Source organism: Antennarius striatus, chromosome 14 (genome assembly GCF_040054535.1).
Source record: "Antennarius striatus isolate MH-2024 chromosome 14, ASM4005453v1, whole genome shotgun sequence".
NCBI classification, from domain to species: Eukaryota; Metazoa; Chordata; class Actinopteri; order Lophiiformes; family Antennariidae; genus Antennarius; species Antennarius striatus.
In genome coordinates this window covers 1,929,744-1,949,493 of record NC_090789.1, presented here as the reverse complement: position 1 = coordinate 1,949,493, position 19,750 = coordinate 1,929,744, and the positions used below count along the sequence as shown (strand labels likewise).

At 46.2% G+C, this 19,750-nt stretch overlaps 2 protein-coding genes across 2 annotated transcripts; one reads left to right on the top strand and one right to left on the bottom strand.

Moving 5' to 3' along the window:
• Window positions 1-790: 790 nt before the first annotated feature.
• Window positions 791-13,832, top strand: efna1a (ephrin-A1a). The gene is made up of 5 exons (XM_068333460.1): window positions 791-1,192; window positions 11,155-11,450; window positions 11,984-12,049; window positions 12,154-12,249; window positions 12,377-13,832. Exons 1-5 carry the CDS (start codon window positions 1,095-1,097, stop codon window positions 12,502-12,504), a joined length of 684 nt encoding a protein of 227 aa, XP_068189561.1. The 5' UTR covers window positions 791-1,094; the 3' UTR covers window positions 12,505-13,832.
• Window positions 13,833-18,245: 4,413 nt separating this feature from the next.
• On the bottom strand, window positions 18,246-19,326 carry dpm3 (dolichyl-phosphate mannosyltransferase subunit 3, regulatory). The gene is made up of 2 exons (XM_068333461.1): window positions 19,280-19,326; window positions 18,246-19,060 (listed from the first exon to the last, which is right to left on the bottom strand). The coding sequence occupies exon 2, from the start codon at window positions 19,052-19,054 to the stop codon at window positions 18,776-18,778; it is 279 nt and encodes a 92-aa protein (XP_068189562.1). The 5' UTR covers window positions 19,055-19,060; window positions 19,280-19,326; the 3' UTR covers window positions 18,246-18,775.
• Between the last annotated feature and the right edge of the window lie 424 nt (window positions 19,327-19,750).

The window sequence follows — 19,750 nt, the reverse complement described above, 5'->3', positions numbered from 1 at the left end:
ACCCTGTGGCTCATGAGTCAGATTATCCATGAAGAAATGAGAATCAGGATTCCTAATTCATCCGACTGCAGAAATTCTAATATTACAACTGATTATACTCAACGTTAAGGTGGATCTTAACTTAAACGAACACTTAGAATAAATGTAAAGTCACCTTATCGGATCGTGACCAGCTAATGTCTGTCCTCACACAAATGACTCAGAGAACATGTAAGATAAAAGCACCAGGCCGGGGTAGAAATCACTGTACAAACACACCACATGTTGCCCCAAGCAGGTCAGAATAAGGGTGGCGTTCCTCGACGACAGATAACGCTCCGGAGGAGAACCATCATGTTCCACATGGGCAGCGTGAAACGGACAACAACATATATAAATAAATGAATAAATAAATGAGTGAATGAATGAATAAATAAATAAATAAATAACGTCATAATTCTAAACATTTAATGATCAGGTTTTATCTTAATTAAAATTAAATTTTATTTAATTTTATGTAATTTACTTTAGTTTAATTTAATTTTAATTTTGATTTCTTAATCAAAATAAAAATTAAAAATTATTAAAAATTAAAATTATCTATGTGCGGGGGAAGTGATTCACTCGCGTGTTTTTAAAAAAAAAATTTAACTGCAAAATGATTTCAAGTTTGTTTTTAAATGAGTTATATATAATAATAATATATCATATATAGCGACATAATAATAATTTCTTCCGTACTGTAAACGCAGGGAGTGCGCGTCTCCCGGACCGCTCTCTGATTGGTCGACTTTGTCCCAAAAGGCGGGGCTTGTGGCGGAGGGCGTTTCACAAAAGCAGGCACCACACCGCTCGGGCTTCCAGTCACTACGGATTTGTGGAATTGCTCTGATCCCTCTGTGGTTTATTTCTTTTCAACCCTTTAACGAATCAATTTATTTTTTTTATTTCCTTTCGGAGCCGCTGTGTGCGTAAAGTCCTTGTGACACTTCCTGTTTCCAGGCGTGCGGACGAGCTCTTTAAACTTTTTTTTTTTTTTTTTTTTTTTTACCCCCAACCCTCACCTGAGTTGTATTTCCTCCCTGCACCACCACCACCACCACCCACCCCCCGCTATGGATTTGCTTTGGATCGTGGGTTTGGTGCTGAGCGTCTCCGCCCGGTTCTCCTGCGCGGAGCGGCACAGCGTCTACTGGAACAGCTCCAACCCCAAGTAAGCCTCCGCTGGAAGCTCCGCTTTCCGACGCTAATTAAGGGGCCCCTGAACCCACCTTTTGCGCTAAAGTCTTTTATTAATCAATCAGTGCTTCTTATTTGTTGTGAACCGACTCTCCACTGGCGCAGATTGTGTCGCTGAACGCGCGGAATTTACGCGCAACGGCTGTGATGAATAATGTGTGATGGAAGCGACGCGCTGCTGTGATGATAATGAAAGACAGTTGAGTCTCCCTCCCCTTACCCCCCCCCTCCCTTCACACCACCACCACCCCCAGTCCAGGCTGCAACTTGTTATTGTGGGGGCTGTTTATCTGCAACACGTCGTCTAACCTGTTCAGGTTTAATCCGTGCGCACTGCGGGATTAACAGTCCGGGTTAATGATTGGCGTTCATTTACAGCAATATTGCGCAGTAAATAAAAAGTGAATTAGGTGTGTGTGTGTGTGTGTGTGTGTGTGTGTGTGTGTGTGTGTGTGTGTGTGTGTGTGTGATGGATAAATACGAGCTGCTCAGGTTTGTTGTGTGAGCCGCGGTAAACGGGAACACATGTGTCCTACATTCTCCGGTTATTTCCCTTTTATTTCGCAGGAGTGCGGCTATAATTCAAACGTACGCTGCTCCCTGAATGCGTCTTCATTCATGAGATGAAATTGCACAGGGGTGAGGAAAGGGGGGGGGGGCTCCAACCCCCCCCCACCCACCCACCAACCCCCCACTAAAGGTTGTGTTCCTGCTCTTGAGGGTCTGTCTCACGGCCCGGCGTGTTGAAAAATCAGCTGCACCATCTTGACAGGAAGCCCTAACCTTCTGTGTGGGAGTGTGTGTGGAGAGGGGGGGTGGTGTCTCCTAAATCAAGAGGTATCACACTGGGGGGGTTAGGTGATCGTCAGCGAGGCACAGGCGCTGGTAAGACGAGTAATAATGGTGTATGACAGAGACAGAGGAGGTAACATGAGGCCCGGCCGGTGGGTCACAACGTGGGAGAGATGGATTGCTCTGGTGTGTGTGGGGGGGGGAGAGAAATTGGAGCTCAAATTGTCGAGGTGAGGGTTCACTTGGTGTAAGTGGGGGGTCAATTAGAATTACGGTTGATGATGGCTGGGGTGAGACGGGTCGAGGCGCGAGGAGGGTTAAATTTACGCACCAGGGACGAACTTGTCTTGAAGGCTCAGGGCCGGGGGGGGGGGGGCCTCCAGAGACGGACACTCCATCACAGCCTCGGGGTTTAAACACTCTGGTGTGTGTGTGTGTGTGTGTGTGTGTGTGGTCACATGACCCGTCTAGGTTTGCAAAGACTGAACCGGACAGAACGTTTTCCCCCGATGAGATTGAAGGTTCTGTCTTTGGTTGCAGAAACCTTCTGGCGTCGCGTCAGAACGTTCCCTCTGATGGTTCCCGTGTTCCTGCTCCTAATCCCAACTGTTTGTACTTCAGTTTTCTCGTGGATGACTGCTTGAGTCTCTCCTGTCGGCCTCCTAATCCCAGAAAAACCCATTCCTGACCCGCCTCTTTTCATCACTCCCCAACATCTTCCCTCCTCGTTGACCCGTGACCGGACGAAGTGTTGACGACTATCTATTCCCTCGTGAGGTGTGTGTGTGTGTGTGTGTGTGTTAGCTCATGAAAGTGATCTCTAATTGGTCTGACACCAGGCTTGTTGGGTTGCCAACACACTCCCACGGTGTCGGCACGCACGACCGCCTCGTTTGTTGGCGCACCGTTTGGCTCCAAGGTCGTTCCTGGATGCACTTTAACCACCACTAGTGTGTTGGTGTGTTTGTGATCCCTCCGTCCGGGGCAGGAAAAGGGTTACTGGTTCCATTCCCAGAAACAGAGACTCACCAGTGCGTCCAGTCGGCTCAGATCCCAGCATGCCAGCGCGTATACGTGTCCCACCCCACCCCCCTCCGTGAAGGGAGTGTCTGTGCAGAAGCCTGTCCGATATGTGTGTGCGATAACTTGTGCAACATCACCCGATCTGACTCACACACACACACACACACACACACTCCGGTACACATTAACCCAGTCGTCCACACATTTGCACACATGTGCTCCGGGGTCGTGATTGATGGCGGCGTTCTCCCGGGAGCCGTCTGAACTCCAGGAGCAACCACCGGCGCTCCTTCTTCTCTTTTTTTTTTTTTTGCACAAGTGTGACCAGACCACCAGTAGACCCACTCGTCCTCCTCCTTCTTTGTACCTGTCTCCCCCTCCCTCCCCCACTTCTTGGCCAGGTTCCTTTTCCAACTCGGTTCTGCCCGTTTGTTAACCGTTGAGTGTCTCTCTCGTTCTCTTTCTCTGACATCTGTTTGTTTTTACGTCTGCACCACCTCCTCTGTTACGCTAACAGATTTGGAGCTAATCTCTAGTCTTTTAGTTTTTGGCGGTGTCATTCCTAATTAACACTTTGACTTCTAAAACACCCAAAGTGAACTTTCAGATTGTTCAAAGTCCCTTTTTGGGCTTTAACAGTGTGTTTTCATGTGGGTTAAAGTGTGTTTAACCCACACCGAGGCGTTTTTTTGTATTTCTTTCCGACTCTTTGGAGCTTCTTTTTTTTTTCTGTGAAGCCTCTGATACAAATTGGGGGACGGATTGAGCCCCAGAAAGAGAATTGGACCTGGTGTGACTGATTGGAGGTCAGAGGTCGCCGTGTGATGAAGTGGCCCAGCCTCTATCAGTCTGTCAGTCATCCCGTCCTGACGGTGGTCCCTGAATGCCGCCTGCCACTCAGACCGGCCCCTCTTTACTCCGCCTCTGGGAAAAACTCTCCGTTCCTTCTCCTGTCTTTTCGGACCCCTTCACTCCATCAGCAGCTTTTATCTCAACTTTACAAGCTGTCCCTTTTCAGTCTATTATTTCCCCAACTCCAGCCCTGACTCTTGGTGAAGGAGGAAGGAGGGAAGCATGCTAAGAGGTGTGGAATTTTCTTTTTTATCATTCTTGGCATCCATGGCGATCCGTCACAAGGCACTTTGCCCTTTCCTTCACGCTTTTTTTTTTCTTCCTCGCTCCCTTAATGTTCCTCCTTCTACCTCCCGTATGAAAAGACTCTCTTCATCTTCCCAGCAAACCTGGCACCCCCACCCTCCCTCCCGTCCCTTCTTTCGTGGTCTTTTCTCTTGTTTGTCCATGTAGGCTTTTCCCTTCTTGAGTGTCTTGCTGAAGTAGTCGAGCGAGTCTGAGAAACTCTAACCGTGAAAGAGAAGGTCTTGAATGAAGGAGAAAGGAAAGATATTTGTGTAGGAGTGACTTAAAGTGTCTGTTTGCCTTCTGTTCAGGGTGGAAGGGAAGATTTGTGCATCATGTAACCACGTCTGCTCAAATTGACACTGTAGATTATGAATTTCTACAATTTCCAAGTAAACCGAAGACACTTTCCTCGAAAAGGCCTTCCCTTCCTAATCCCGCCATTGCTTCAAACTTCCTCCTGGTTGGTGTTGTCCAAGTCTTCAGAGTCTTTCTCTTGCTTTCTCTGTCCCCTCCCTCTCTTAATCTGTCTTTATAATCTGTCTGGTGGATCCAATCTGGGGAGGGGAGGGTACTCTGGGAGATAGTCCGGCGCATGGTAATCGCCTCGATGATCATTGAAGTGTTGGTCTGTACAGTCTCTAATCCGTAACAAGACTTGACCACATGGGCAAAGCCGGGGCAGATTTCCCTCCTGTTTGCTGCTATTCCCACTTGTTGTGGCATCAGGACGTCTCGTTTTATTGACTGCTCCAGATAGCAAATCAGGCCAAAGGTTTTAGCTTCCTTGCAGGCGTGCTGTCAGGGTTACAAAAGTCTGCACGCTGTCTGCTGCGTGTTTGTCTACGGAGTGTTGGACTTCCTGGCTACGTCTTTTCCCGGGAAAACAGCGTATCCTGTCTGCACAATAAACAATACGTTTCTCACACACTAGCACACGCAAGACTGTTAAAGTGTGGAACCTGGACTTGATTGGATTTCCCATGATCATGTGCAGGACAGACCTGTTGGAACACAGATTAAGCACAACAGCTGTGATTGATGGTGTTAATTGTTTTATATTAGGTCTGGAATTAACTATCGAGCCTTGAAGGAGGTTGTGGGATCCACCCCCTCGCCTGTCAAGCTGTCGAATCTCTTTATGTCTCTATCTGGGGACTCTCCTCTGAGCAGTGTCACCCTAGTCAACCCTGCTAGTGTTTTCCAACACCCCCTATCCCAATCCATCCTTGTGCTTCTTCCTTATCTTGCCCCCGTCCTCAACTTCCAGCTCTGGCCTTCCTCAAATCGGTCTCACACAAGAATGACAAGAGAGGAAAGCATCCATTAATCCTCAGATTTTGTAAATACAGCCATCACTTTCTGTTTGGTACCGGGTGCAAAGGAGAGATAGTGTGTGTGTGTGTGTGTGTGTGTGTGTCCTGATTGTTTCTTCGATGCACAATGTTTATGTGAGTATTTGGACGAGGATGAAACGAGACGAGAGTCAGATATTATCTCTGAAAATGAACCATTGTGTTGATTTTGTTGTGCAAACAAGACTCATTGTGCAACTTTTGCCCCTCACTAGCCATTATGTCTTGTTTGGATGTCTGGGTTCACTCCGCAGGAAGTACCGGCACCCCCTAGAGGCCAGCTGTGTTGTTGCAGCTCTATTACCATAAGTCATCTGTAAGCAAGAACCACTACTGCCTCTACGTCTGAAAGTCATTGGAATAACTGTGACCAGCACTGACAAATTTTAAATCCCCCCCTGGAATTAATTAAGCAGCGAGCTCACGAAGTGTTTGCAGAAAAACGAAAACACTGCATGAAAGCTTTGCCTTGTGGAAATCAATCTACAAAACAACAAAATTGATTTTCTTGTACCGATATTTGGCCCAGGAGAAATATTTTGTCAGAGCTGACCTTTTCTCTTCTTGCCCTTATCAGATACAAATGTTCAAGGGACGAAGCAAGACAGTAGGAAAGAGCATATTTATTCATCTTGGCCTTCTTTGGTGCAGCAGAATCAACCAACTGTTTCTCTGTGTTGTCGCGTTGCAGGGAGGCGAAAGAGTTCGGACAGCGATGCGGGCTGAATGGCCGATAAGCTGAACGGACAAAACGTTGAAGGACAGATGGGGAAAAAAGCTAATTGAGATGGATGACAAACGGTCACACAGTACAAAAGACCGAAAGATGGAATATTGGGTTATAAAGCAGGGGGGGAGAGAAAGACTTGTTTGTTTCCGTGGTGACCCGAGCGTACCCACGCCGCATTGTGAGCAGCTCGGCAAACGGTGGGTCAGAAAGTTGCATATTTGGAATACCATCGGGACAAGTTGTGATTGGTTCAGCAAGTTTGGGGTGGGGGGGCGGGGTGGACGGAGTTGACATGAGGGTCTGGTTTGCTTATTGAGTGATGAAAGACGGACAGAGAGTGGGAGGGGGTGACTGACGTTGACGGATGAATAGATAGACTGATGCGACAAAAGAGGTCTAACTCGATGAAGCCCATGATGCACCTCTCTTCCATCTGATGTCTCTTTAAAGAGATCTTGTGTTAACACCTCTTATGGTCTGCAAACACAAACACTTGCATAGAGATAAACAATTAGAGTCTGTTTGTTAGCTCCAAACCACCAGGAGTAATACCCCGAGTCTCTCCTAGAACAATAGGGGGTGAGAAAAAAACCCCTCCATCCAGCCCGCCTCACCCTTTGCTCCGTCCCCAGCTCTGATCCCCCTCTCCGGGCCCTGGCTGTCCACTCTAAGCCCCTGTATTAACCAGGGTCTGGTGCTGATGAATGGACCGGGGGCTCAGCTTCTGCTCCACCCAATAATCCAGGCTTTGCCGAGCCGATTAGGTGGTCCCCCCCCCCTGCATTCCGGTTCGCTCATCTGTAATGCAGTCTGCATTAGTGGGTCGTATAAAACAAAACAAAAAAAACTGGGGGGAAAGTAATCATGTTTATTGATGGCGTGACTGTTCAGCTCCTCTTGGAGAACAGGTATGGCAGGCGTGGGCTTCTGTTTTTAGCTGTAGCAATCCATCAGTGTTCCTCAAAATAGATCTGAATGGATCTTCAAACAGAAGGATTCCCATAGTCCCACCAGTATAAAGACTGTTAAAGTTGCAAGGCATCCATTTTTTTCCTGTATTGCTATAAAAAACAGTCTCCTGTGCTGACTTGGTGATTGTCCCGACCTCTGGTCCACGCTGCAGCCCTTTCCCCTCCAGAGGTCCAGCATTCCACAGGGCGATAGAGAACAGAGATGAGAGGGTGATGGATGGATGAAAGGAGGGGGCAGATGTAGAGAAGAAAGCAAAATACTGGCCGGAGAGATTAAAGAAGAGAGATTAGACTCCTGCTCCTGAAGAGGCTTCAATAAATCAGGAATTCCTTCTTGGGTAGAAGTGGAAGACTGTCTGCAAAGTGTTTTCTGCTGAAATCTGCACCCACTCGACCGCTTGATATTCCTGGTGTTCGTTATTGGTGTATTTATCTGCCTTATCGGAACTGGAACCCACTCCCAGATTCCTCAGAGCTATGCAGAATACGCATACTTGGACCCAAATTATCATGCAGCTAATGTTTCAGGTTTAGACGGACTCACGTCCAGAGTCCTCAGTGCATTGGTTCCGTAACGCAATAAATCACTCCTAAGCAGGGGATACAACCCCCTGAGCACTTATCTCTCCTGACGCCCCATGCATCATTGTTGTAAAAGAAAGATTCCTGGGATAAACAATGGAAATAAATCAAGACAGCCCATCGACACGAAGAAGGAAACAGTCTGGATGAGGCAAATAGCAAAGGACACACACCGAGGGAGACAAAGAGACTATTACATCCGTTGAAGCGAAGGTGGCGTGATTTGACTTTGTTAGCTAAACCTTTGCACATAGAGGCTAAGCTGCCTTTGAAGTGCGTTACTGCGATCGGTTAATGAAGCTGCTGGTGGGGGCCGTTTCATTGGCGAGGTGTTAGTGAGGACAAAAGGCAGAGGGATAATTAAGACTATTTGCCGTTAATAAAGGGGGCTAGCCGGCCTCCGGGTGAATGCGTATTCAAGCCCAGCTCCCTCTGCTCAGTGAAGTGCTCCATCAGCGCCGGCGCTGTGAATGGAGACACTGTATGAAGACGCCGGCGTTGATGATGTCACTGTAGCGCCTGCATAGATACTCTCACTGGGAGAAACTTCAAAAGCCGTTTCTAACTCCAAGCCCTTTAACCCCCTCCCCTGCCCACGCCTATTCATGCCCTCCGTCGCCCCCCCTCCAACTTCCAGCCTAAAGGGGCTGGGAAGTGGGGAGCTGGAGGGCATAATTACCCCCCCTCCGGGGTAACTTTAATGCCCTTTTTTGTGCTTTAATTGCACCCCCCTTTAACTCCCTTTTGATGAACACATTGGGAACATACCACAACCAGTTTGTAATCAGGCCTTGGGGTGGAGGAGAGACTGGGCGTAGGGACTTGGGGTGTTTCCAGTCTTTTTGCAGAGGGCGGAAACAGACGACACTATTGGTTCAATATCGTTATCGATTCTGCTGGAATTGAAAGTGGCAGAGGAAAAACGCTTTAGCACCGATCTGGAAAATGGAAGATCAGTGGAAAATAGCTGATAAGCACAAAACTGCCCAGACTGTAGCAAACAAGGATAATTATTGCCCCCCCCCCCCACAAAACCTGGCTGGAACACTTGGCCAGCACAGTCAGATGGAAGTTTAATCGGGAAACTTTAAAAGGTGCTTGTTTTTGAACAAGTTAGTGCCGCTGTTCTGACGGCTAATCTGGTCATCAGTATTGAGGGAATGCAGTCAGGCAGAGAGGGCTGATTGGAGGAGGGGGAGGCAGCAGGAGTCAGGAGCCATGGGGTCTGTCCCTTTTTCTGCCGGGAGGGGTGGGGGGGGGGTGCACCAAAGAGACCCCTGGCCACAAACAACAACACCAACTAATGAGCGGCTGGAGCCTGTGCACTTTGATCGTTAGCCACACATATGGACCTCGTCTCAAACACAACCTCTCTTGTTGCATTTAGAGGCTTTTATGAGAAAATAACAGAATTCTCAAAGTAAAATGGACTTGAGGAGACAATTACGTTTCGCTGTGAGGTTATTTGTCCGTGTTAAAGATGTCTAGTTAGCGCCCTGAAGCCTTCTGGGAAGCTTTCAGCCGATAAACGGTCAATAGCCTCCTTTCATGGGAAATCTCCGGTTCCAGTTTGGATTGAAATGTCTCCTTTAAAAAAAAAAAAGTCCAGTTGCTTCACATTTGGTCTTGAAGGGTTCTCTCAGAACAACAAAATGAGGCGACCATTCCAGTGTGGGATTTTAAAGGGTGCGACATTCCCCGGCAAGCGGAAGTTTGATATCCGAAGTTCCTTTTTATGGGATTTCTTCATCTAATTGGTTGACAAGACTTCCCAAACAAGTTAAACCTTTTTTTATTATTGTTTTTGGTCTTTCAGTTAGCTGCTAAACACTACTAGTTGCTAACTCTGTTTCTTTTTAAAACTCTCTGTTTGGGAAGTCAAAATCTGGAAAACTGGAATCAAGGCATACGAAGACTGTGTGAAAGGTGGCTGTAACTAACACAAGCTAACAGTCTGGTCTTTTTTGGGGGGGAGGAAGTTGTTGAAAACCCAATGAACCATCCCTATATTCATTGCAAAAGCAACAGAACCCCATATTGGACACACATTCCCTTTGTGTTGTGAAAATATTTAAGTCTGTCAAAACTGAGCCGTTCTCGGGGAATCCAAACGGTAGGAGGCTGTAAACCAATCGGCGTCACATGAGAGCTCAGCACCAGGGAGGTGTGTGTGTGTAGGGGGGGCGGGGGGTTTACTGGGTGCGAACAGTAGGTAGCTACTGCCTGAGGTTGTTGATAGATGGGAATTACTGGGAAGCATGTGAGCGTTTGTGCACTGCTAGCGGCCGGCTACCGCTCCAGGCCGGTGATGGATGGCTTTGGTGAAGAGGAGAGCATTAGCTGCTAGCTGCCCCTGGAGCATTCACACAATCTGGGGAAAGGTGACGAAGCTAAAATACCTTTCCTGACAATTCCCTGGAGATAGACTTATAATAACTCTGAAGATAAAGAAAAATCCAGGAGGGGGGGAATGTATCATGGACGGCTGAGATAAGACCGCTACCTAAGCTGTGATTTAACCAACCCAAAGCCAGTCTAACTGAATTGTGGTTGTGGGGTTACTTATCCGGGCCAACATTCTCTGAGTGCTCTTTGACCCAAGTCCAAAAGGAGTGGGAGGAAGTTGGGTTTACTTAAAAGACCATCATAAAGAGGGTGGAGGTTGGAGGAGTGACGGGGAGGAATGAGGGGGAGGCAGACAGTCTGACTGTCTCCCTGTATTTGTAATGAGAGGGAATGCGGTAGGAGACGTCTACAGGACTGGTGTTATACGACTCCGTCTGCCCCGACGAATGGGTTAAAACATACGTGACGGTTATTTTTCATCGCCGTCTGCTTTCCATGTGATGAATTTGTCCTTGTTAATTCTCCCGTTATCTGGGAGTGCTAGCGTAGCCCTGCACATGTCGATACTCATCTCCTGTCTTGACGGGCTAACTGACTGCTAATGTTTCTCTGTAAACACGGCTCGAGTCCGGCGGGACTCGGGATCGATGTGCGCTCGACGCTAACTCGCGGTGCAGAAGCCGGGAGCGTCGGCTACACTTGCTTGACGTTCATCCATATTTATGTTCATGTTCTCTGCAGATCACTCTCGCCCTCATCGCGTTTTCCATCTTCATTCCACTCCAACACACACACATCCGCTCTCTCACACACACTCTATCTCTTGTTCCCAGGCCTCTCAATCTTTTCCTCTGATTTCCCTGTTGTACGCTGGCGTGTAGTCGATCAATATATAATCACGGGTTTTGAACCTTATATTTATTACCGTTCTGATGCTATAGCCACAGTTATCCGTCTCCCGCTGCTTGCGTAACCATTCTCCTCTTCCGCAACCCTGCAGGTTTCTCTGGGACAACTACGCCGTGGAGGTGAGACTCAACGACTACCTGGACATCGTCTGTCCGCATTACCCCCAGGGCGAAGTGCCGTCACTGGACGCCGAGCGATACGTGCTCTACATGGTCGAACGCGAGGACTACGATACTTGCAAGCCCCAGTCGTACGATCAGATGCGTTGGGAGTGCGGCCATCCCTTTGCTCCCCACGCACCCGAGAAGTTCTCCGAGAAGTTCCAGCGATTCACTCCATTTACCCTGGGGAAGGAATTCCGACAAGGAGAAAGTTACTACTACATCTGTAAGTGCCACCGTAGCTCTCTGTAGATGTGTCAGGGGGTAAGCAGCCTGCCATGTTATTTGTATTTGAAATATCTTTGCAGTACATCTAGGAGTACTTGAGTTATTTCTTTCACAGCCAACCAATCCGTCACCCTTCCCATCCCTAGAGCCCCATTTCCTACAAGCCTAACAGTCTCTACCCCCATTAAGCAATGAGGCTGGGTTTCAGTGGTTTTGTTTTGTGTTCCTACAAACTGACACGCTGGAGCTCTGCGGTCGACTCTTAAAAGCTTGACATCGACATCAACTTGAGATTTTGGCTCACTTTGCCCGGCTGATGCAAGAGTATTCCGGCTAGAATCCAACGGCGAAGAGTAAAGCAGTATCGTCACCCTGACCACGGCTGTAATTAGATAAACGTCAGGATGAGACGGTTCATCTGGTCACAGATGGCATCCTGAAGCTTTGTCTATCTGTTGCCAAGTTTTTTTGTTTGTGTGTGTGCATAAGTGCATTAGCTTGGATGTTGACGACTGTGTTTACTTCCTGCAGCCAAGCCGTTGCACCACCACGGACAGGATTGCCTCCGACTGCGAGTGGACGTAGTGGCTGCTGATGGTGAGTTTAATTGCCCTCCTGGCTGTCAGGCATTCCGGTATCTGACAGCTGTGGTATACTAGACCCAGCCCAGAGTAACTAAAAGCATTTTTCTGTTCTTTCAGGCTCTCAAGAGGCCAGGGTAGCTAAAGGAGGTACAGGTGGAGCTGGAGCTGGTGCCGGGGGTGGGGTTCACAACCCGTCCAACAGATTGCCTCCAGGTTTGTTGACCCTCTTGTGTCCTTTCCAATTATCCCTGAACGTAAAACAATCCAGGCGCGTTCCGGATTACATCAGGGCGTAGCTATGCGACGCTGAAGTGTCTTCTTTATCTTCTTTATCTTCCAGCGGACGAGCCGGCGGTCGTCCTGCCAGATGTCCAGAAGAGTGTTCGGACAAACTCCGCAGCCGTCGCCTCATCGCTCTCAATCCTCTCGTTGCTATTCCCATTTTCATTACTGCTATTGTTGCACTGAGAGCGCATGAAAGGACTGCGGTCGGCAGACGTATATTTTCAGGGAGTACAATGAAGACAGTCTGTGGGGATGAAACCACTGACTCAAAAAGACGGTTGTCCATGCCCAGTGCTGGCCACAGGGAGAGACTTTTCAAGCTTGTAAAGCACAGATGGACTCGCTCGCACTACGCAAGCTGAGGAACTCTGAGCGTTGGAGGCAAAGTCTGCGTGCTTTTCAAAAAATGATAGTATTTTTCCCCTGGAAAGGCAAAAACTCCATGATTTGTCCTTTCTTTTGGGGGTCCTCTCCCCAACAAAATATGAAGAAGCTGAAGAGGAAGTTAAAGTGGCCAACGAACAATCAATCAAGGACTTGGATTATACAGATATATCCACAGTCAGTGGGAAAAAAAACTCATCTCTTACCATGAGCCAAAGATCAGTCATCTTTCCAACATGTACGCGATTCCAGTCCTGTGAGCGTTGTGTACAATTTGTCGTCTTGTTATTGTAAAGGTATCGCGTGGCCCAAGTTGTTGTTTTCTCTCAATGTAGCATCGACGGACACGGGGGCTGTTTTTTTGCAGATTGTCCTCAGATGACACAAAAAAGGCACACTACATAGAATGGCGTTACGTTCTGTGAAGATAATTTATGATATTTGAAGCTGAGAGGTTTGACTGTATAAAACCAGATGCTCACCAACGTTTACGGGGAGAGCGTTACGTTGCTCTTCTGGTGTGAAAGCGAAAAATGTGTGAGTTGAGGTGAGATTTGAGTTGTTTGCTTGCAAGGGAACAATTGAGCGAAAGAGGAGACATTTTTTTGTTTTTTTTCTTCTTGCCAAAAGCAAACACTGAGATGTTGTGTTCATCACAGAGAAGCTGGACTCCTCTGGTTTGTTGGATCTCGCCCACGTGTCGGTTAAACTGTCCGACATGAAGAGCTGGAATCAGAGCTTTTGTTCCTGATCCTTCGTTATCAGAGCTCCGTTATAAATACTTCAGAGTACAAAGCGGAGCGATGAGGTCTCAAGGCTCTCAGAATAATGATCACAGTTCTGGATGGTTCTGAAAATATTGGTTCACGACAGACGAGATGCGTCATCAAACGGAGTCACTCGACAGGCTGGCTTGATCCACAAAAACACGACTGTGTACGACTACCGTTCAAGTTGGTCCGTGTTTTTTTAATCTGAATTCTTGTTACCTTATTTTGTACATGTGTAAGTAAGAGAAGTGTATAATATGTATATACATATACATAGAAGATTATATAAAGACCCGTTTGATAAATATGCTAAATGTGAAGATTTCATGTGAAATAAAAAAGGATATTTTTGGAAAACCAGAACAACCTGTTGGTGGTTATTTCTGCTCAGTCTGCTGCTTTATCTCAACATCTAGTGCACATGTGTCAAACTCAAGGCCCAGGGGCCAAATGTGGCCCTCCACATCATTTTATGAGCATTAAAGGTCAGCGTCTAAAAGTAAATAGGTCAAAAGTGTGCTTTGAACAAAACTAAATTTCCCACAATTCAGTACTGTAATTAATCCCATTTTAACTTTGACAGACACGTTGTGAACAAAGTTAACGTCCTAACTTGTGTCTGATGTTATTTTTCTTTATTCATTGATAGTTTGATCCTTGATTGATGGAGTTCTGTGGGTTTAATAACCTGATAAATTAAAAGGATTTATGTTGGAACAGAGAAACAAACATGTTTTTTCTGTGTAACTTTAATGTTTGTATCTTGAATACATAATAAATTCAGAGTTATTTAACACTAAGAGTAGTTATATTTATTTTACATTGAGTTACATTAAGTTACATTTATAAGTTATGCTGATATGATCCTCGGTGAAATTGAGTTTGAACAAAATATTGCACAAATTTGCTCTTTTGAAAGTTTGGAAACCCTGTGGTTACATTGAATCCAGGCTATCTAGGAGAACTTGTTATATTTAATGATTTTATGTCTTTTTTCCTTGACCTTGCCTCCTTAACATGCCAAGCTAAGAATCTTGAACACGGTAAAAGTTGCACCTTCCAGGCGTCCCTATTTTTAGGTAAAATCTCCACCAGAATAATCCGGTTTCTCTGCATCATCCGATGCGTCGGATCACATTTCCTTTGCGACTCGCTGCCAGGAAGCCGAGTCGGTTTCTCCTTGTTGATTACACCGTAAAGATCTCCAATAGTTCGGTTAGTGACGTACGTACTCTAACGTGACAGGAGTCGAACGGAATGAGCTGCAAAGTGGAGAGAGAGGAGAACGAAAAAGCAACACTAGAAAGATAAAGGAACGTGGGGAGGGCTGTTTTTCTATTATCACCATTCAGGTTGCCTTTTGGCGTGACCGAACACACAGGTGTGACCCTCTAATGTCTTAGCCTGCAGCCAGTTACAACACCCCCAACCTAAACACACACACACCTCCCTTCTTTCTCCAACCATGATGCTTTGCTCATCTCCAACCTGCAGGACGAGCCGTTGTTCCCTCTCTCCTCCTCTGGTCTTTGCCTTCCCCAGGGGAGCTTTACAGCCGTGACAGTAAAAACAGCTGAAGCAGCAAAAACCGGAGCCGCCGCCTCGCAGCTCCCCGATGTTTTCAAAGGGTCGGTCATAAATTTGCGTTAGCGGACAGGCCTGACCCCGACCACAGGCTCCCGGTTGAAGAGTCATCAAGACGAGACAATCCTCGCTGTTTACTGACTCGTTCGGCGCGACGGACGGAGTAATTGTGGGTAGAAAGTGTGAACGCTTTTAAGCTATGGCCGGTCAGGAGAACGAGGACATCCTGAGGGCAAATACTTCAAACCTGAGGTCAAAGATAATCTGGATTACAAGCAGAGAATGTCTGGAGACAACCGAACTGAATTCACCCTTCATCACCTTTACATTCAAGACAAAAAAGCAAACTTGAGGTCCTGATTTGCTCCTGAATCGTAAAGCGCTCATTGGCATTAACATGCTAATTTTAGCGTGCAGCCGCCGCGGCTAAATGCAGCTTTGAAGATCTGCTAGCATTACAGTAGATTTAAAATTCACAGAGGATTTAAGTCTCTGAGAGGAGCTCTGACTCCCGGAGGCACAAACTTGGGCTTAGCTAAATAAAATATTTGCCAAGCGAGCGGAAGAAGGAGGTATGTCATCAGTCAACCTGTTAGCGTCGCCGTGACAACCAGCTGGCCACGCTATCGGCAGGACGACGCGACGGCCTTAGAGGAGTCGAGAGCTTCTGCCTTACGGGGCCTCTGGGAGGTGACATCATGCTAATGTGGCTATTATAGCATTTATAAGCAGCCATGCTGGCCTCGAATAGGCGCCCGCTGTCCCGTAAATATCAAAGCAGCTGTTTACGAGCCGCCAAAGTCTAATCGCTTGACCTGCGAGTGACTTTTTACCCTCCTCTGCATCGTTTCCACGCAGCGATGATGTGCTTCAAGCGCGGATTAGGTGTCATTTTATAGTAGAAGCTGCTTTATTCCCTCTTTTCTTCCTGAATCCTGCTGTAAAAACATGCCACGGGGTCACACCAGGCTGATGGGAAGGAAACACCTATAGGATAAGTCAGAGCCTCTGAGGCGAATCAGGGCACATATTGGGCCCCCGCCATCTCCGGCGGTCGGGGTGTGGTCTCCTCTTCCAGAAAAAGTCCCGCCGTTCGCTCTCAGGCGTCGCCGGTTGGGTCATCTGTCTCGGTCCAGCGTCACTTAGTCACCGTTTGTTTTTTATTCTCACTTCTATTTATTCGTTACCTGTTTTTATTTGCCCTCACTCCACTTTCTCACCCCGTCGTCATGGTTGTTCACTCTTATCTTCATCTGCATCGAATCTCCCGTCTCTCTTTCCGTCCCTCTCGAAGATGGTTTTTGGGGTTTTTGCAGTGAAATGTGTGGGTAGGGAAAAAAAAAAGAATTTTCTGTGCAGAAAAATGATAACCTATCATTTTTTCTGACTTGGTTCTCAGACCTTTCAAAATGGATTTTCTCCCAGCGGTGTCACTGAGTGTCTCTAGAAATGTTTTTTTATAGTTGCTCAAGGTTTCTCGGTGGGGGCCGCGCTGTAGGCGCAACCCCGACGGGCTGATCCTCTCCACCGGCCCCTTCTCCCTTAATGGTTTCCTCCTCGGCGGCTCCTCCAATCTGGCAGACAGCTCTTGTCACTTTGGAGACCAGAGTAAAGAGCAATCTGTTCATTATCCCCCCACCTTTTTCCGAGCTTCGCTCGCTTTGAAAAATCCTGCACAAACATACGTGTGCGAAACCCAGTGTGACGTGTTGCACCGCTGGGACATTTGTGAAAAACAAATGAATAATTTAGATGATTCATAACACGTTAGACACGATAAAAATACTCGTATTTAGCTGCTTCTTTTTTTCCTCCTCTAACCAAATAGCAGCAAAGGCCGTCTTTGTCATTTGAGGTTGGTGGAGATTTATTAGAGCAGGAGTGTCAAACAGGGGTGGCAACATCAGCGTAACGGCTGACCTCAAAGGGCCAGATGTAACTTATAAAAGTAACTAAATGTAACTCAATGTAATGTAAATGTAACTACTCATTAATTTTAAATAACTCTAAATTTATTACTTATTCTAGTTGAAAACATTAGTTACACAAAAAAATGTTTGTTTCTCTGTTCTAACATAAATCTTTTAATTTGTCAGGTTATTAAACCCACAGAACTCCATCAATCAAGGATCAAACTGTCAATCAATAAAGAAAAATAACATCAAACACAAGTTAGGACGTTAACTTTGTTCAAAATGTTTTTATCAGTTAAAATGGGCTGAATCACTGCATTCTGGGAAATGCAGTTTTTGATCAAAGCACACTTTTGACCTTTCTATTTTTAGACATTGACCTTTGATGCTCTCGCAGGCCACATTTGGCCCCCGGGCCTTGAGTTTGACACGTGTGTATTAGAGGATTTGAGCTGTCGTTGCATTAGATTGCACTCACACCTGCTGAGGGTTACGTCTGGGATGGAGCTTACTGTACGTCCTGCATGTTTGAAACCATGCAGGGATTAGAATGGAAAAAAAGTCAGACATGTTTAAACCGTTCAAAATATGTTTCGCCTAATCTTTTCTTTATAGTTTTGTCTGATTGCCTGCAGAAAAGCACCAACAGATGGATGCCTTCAAAGTCAGAAAATATCGTCACAGAGGAGTGATCAACTAGGAGTAGGACCATAACTGCCCACCAAAGGAAGCCTTTGGTGGAAATGCCAGTGCAGAAGACTGTCTGGCAGCGAGCAGGTTGCCTTTCATCCAGTCTGCTCATGCAACAGCTTGCCGGCGCTCAGGGAGGGGGGGGGCGGTGATGCTGCAAACGCTTGTCGGGTTTGCAGCCAAATGGCACAACAGGCAGAGCTGACGCGCAGAAAAAACGTCGACTCGTCTGCATTTGTTCTTAAAGTTACGGGAGGTTGTTTTTTTTAATGGTATAATGATGCCTTTGGCTATGCTTTGTTCACGCACAGCAGGGGTTCGCTGGAAATGAGAACAGACAGGCTTTTAAGGCACGTTCAGCCCACTTTCATGCTACATACTTGGTTTAAAGTAGAAAATGCTTCATATGTAACGTATAGTTCTAAACAGAACAAGAGAAATCTGTCTGCGGTTGTGCTTGGGAGAAGAAATGTCTCGTGTTTTCATGCACCTACTTGTACAACCCCCCCCCTGGCCCTGCCTGAACTTTCATCAAGCAAAAAAACATACACGTGCATTCGCTGGAAGAAAAAAAGCCCACAAGGAAAAATAGACCTGATTTTAATTTAACCCCAGCAGCAGTGGCAGGACGCAAGTCTGGGATTGGATGAGGGAATGTACATTTCTTTTCAGATTAAATCTAGTCCGTCTGTGACAGACGAGGTCCAGGTACACATCAGATCCACACGGGGTCAACCGTCCTGTGTCGTATCGCTCCAGCGTGACGGTCAGTGGGTTACACATCATTTAGATTTAACTGTGCAGTTTGCAACCAAAGATGAAGCCATGTGTGCTCATTCCTCTATAAAACTCGTTCAAACAGATGGAATATCATTCAGTAACTTCACAAAAGCGGACAAGGAAAACTGCCCCGTGCTCATCAGAGAGGAACCAATAAAATAATCCTTAAAAAGGGACAATTCTGGTCGACTGATCATCATCAGACGCACAATTTTCTCAGAGGAAAACATTCTGTCTGCTAAAAACGAAGCAGAAACATGAGTCTCCAGTGAGATGACAGACACATAGTGGAGTTTTTAAGTGTAAAAACAGTCCGTGGATGATCCCTGACGTCTACATCTTTAACCCTCTTCTCCTCAAGTCCTCCTTGGCTTCTTTTATCTGCTGCTGCAGCTCCTCCGCCGCCTCGTTGCAGTCGTTGAAGGTGGCGACCCGGTAGCCCACGGTGGCCAGCGAGTAGCAGCCGAACGACACCAGCAGGTACAGGGGCATCGGCCAGGCCACCTCCCGGTAGGTCTGCGGGAGGCTGAGGTCCAGCAGGTCGAAGGTGACCAAAGCCCACAGGGAACCCAGGACCGACACGCCGAGGAGCCACTCCAGGAGTTTAGTCATGACGAGCTGGAAGAGGAACAGGTGAGGTTAGCTTTAGCTGCTGTTAGCTTAGCTGTAGCACAGCGGACTGGCGCCGTGTGAGCCGATTAGCTCCGTCACGGGAGGCAAATAAAGATCAATAAAGTCTTCGAATCAAATAGTCACCCAGAATAAATCCATTCCGACCAGCTAATCATTAGTCTAGGTCACGTTTCGTTCAATAATCGGTTTTACAATTGATCCTACCTTCTATCAAACGTCAGCTCTGCGCAGATTTATGACGTAGAATCGCAATGCCTCATGGGAAAAGTAGTTACATTGGCGTTAAAGTCTTGCAGTAAGTGAAAGATTAAGATAAGAAAGATAAGAAAGATTCGCAAGGAATGTTTCTTCAAAGGAACATTTTAAATGTTTCATGTTTTTTAATTTTCAAATGAAAACTTTGAATTAAAAAATATTATTATTATTATTATTATTATTACTAATCTAATTATTATGATGATACTTTTTGCTTATTTTTGAATGAATGACATTAAATTTTATGGTTTTTTTAATTTTTCATTTAAAAACCCTGAATTAAAGTCATTATTATTATTATTATTATTATTATTATTATTATTATTATTATTATTATTTTTACAGTATTATAATTATTATGCTGCTTTTTCATTATTTTTGAATAATTGACATTAAATTTTAATGCCCTTAATTTTTTAA

Bases quoted from the DNA above. Each gene is read 5' to 3' on its own strand.
- dpm3 (XM_068333461.1), bottom strand. From the start codon at position 19,054: ATGACTAAACTCCTGGAGTGGCTCCTCGGCGTGTCGGTCCTGGGTTCC.
- efna1a (XM_068333460.1), top strand. From the start codon at position 1,095: ATGGATTTGCTTTGGATCGTGGGTTTGGTGCTGAGCGTCTCCGCCCGG. The intron at 12,050-12,153 runs GTGAGTTTAATT...CTGTTCTTTCAG, and splicing joins GGACGTAGTGGCTGCTGATG to GCTCTCAAGAGGCCAGGGTA. The intron at 12,250-12,376 runs GTTTGTTGACCC...TTTATCTTCCAG, and splicing joins GTCCAACAGATTGCCTCCAG to CGGACGAGCCGGCGGTCGTC.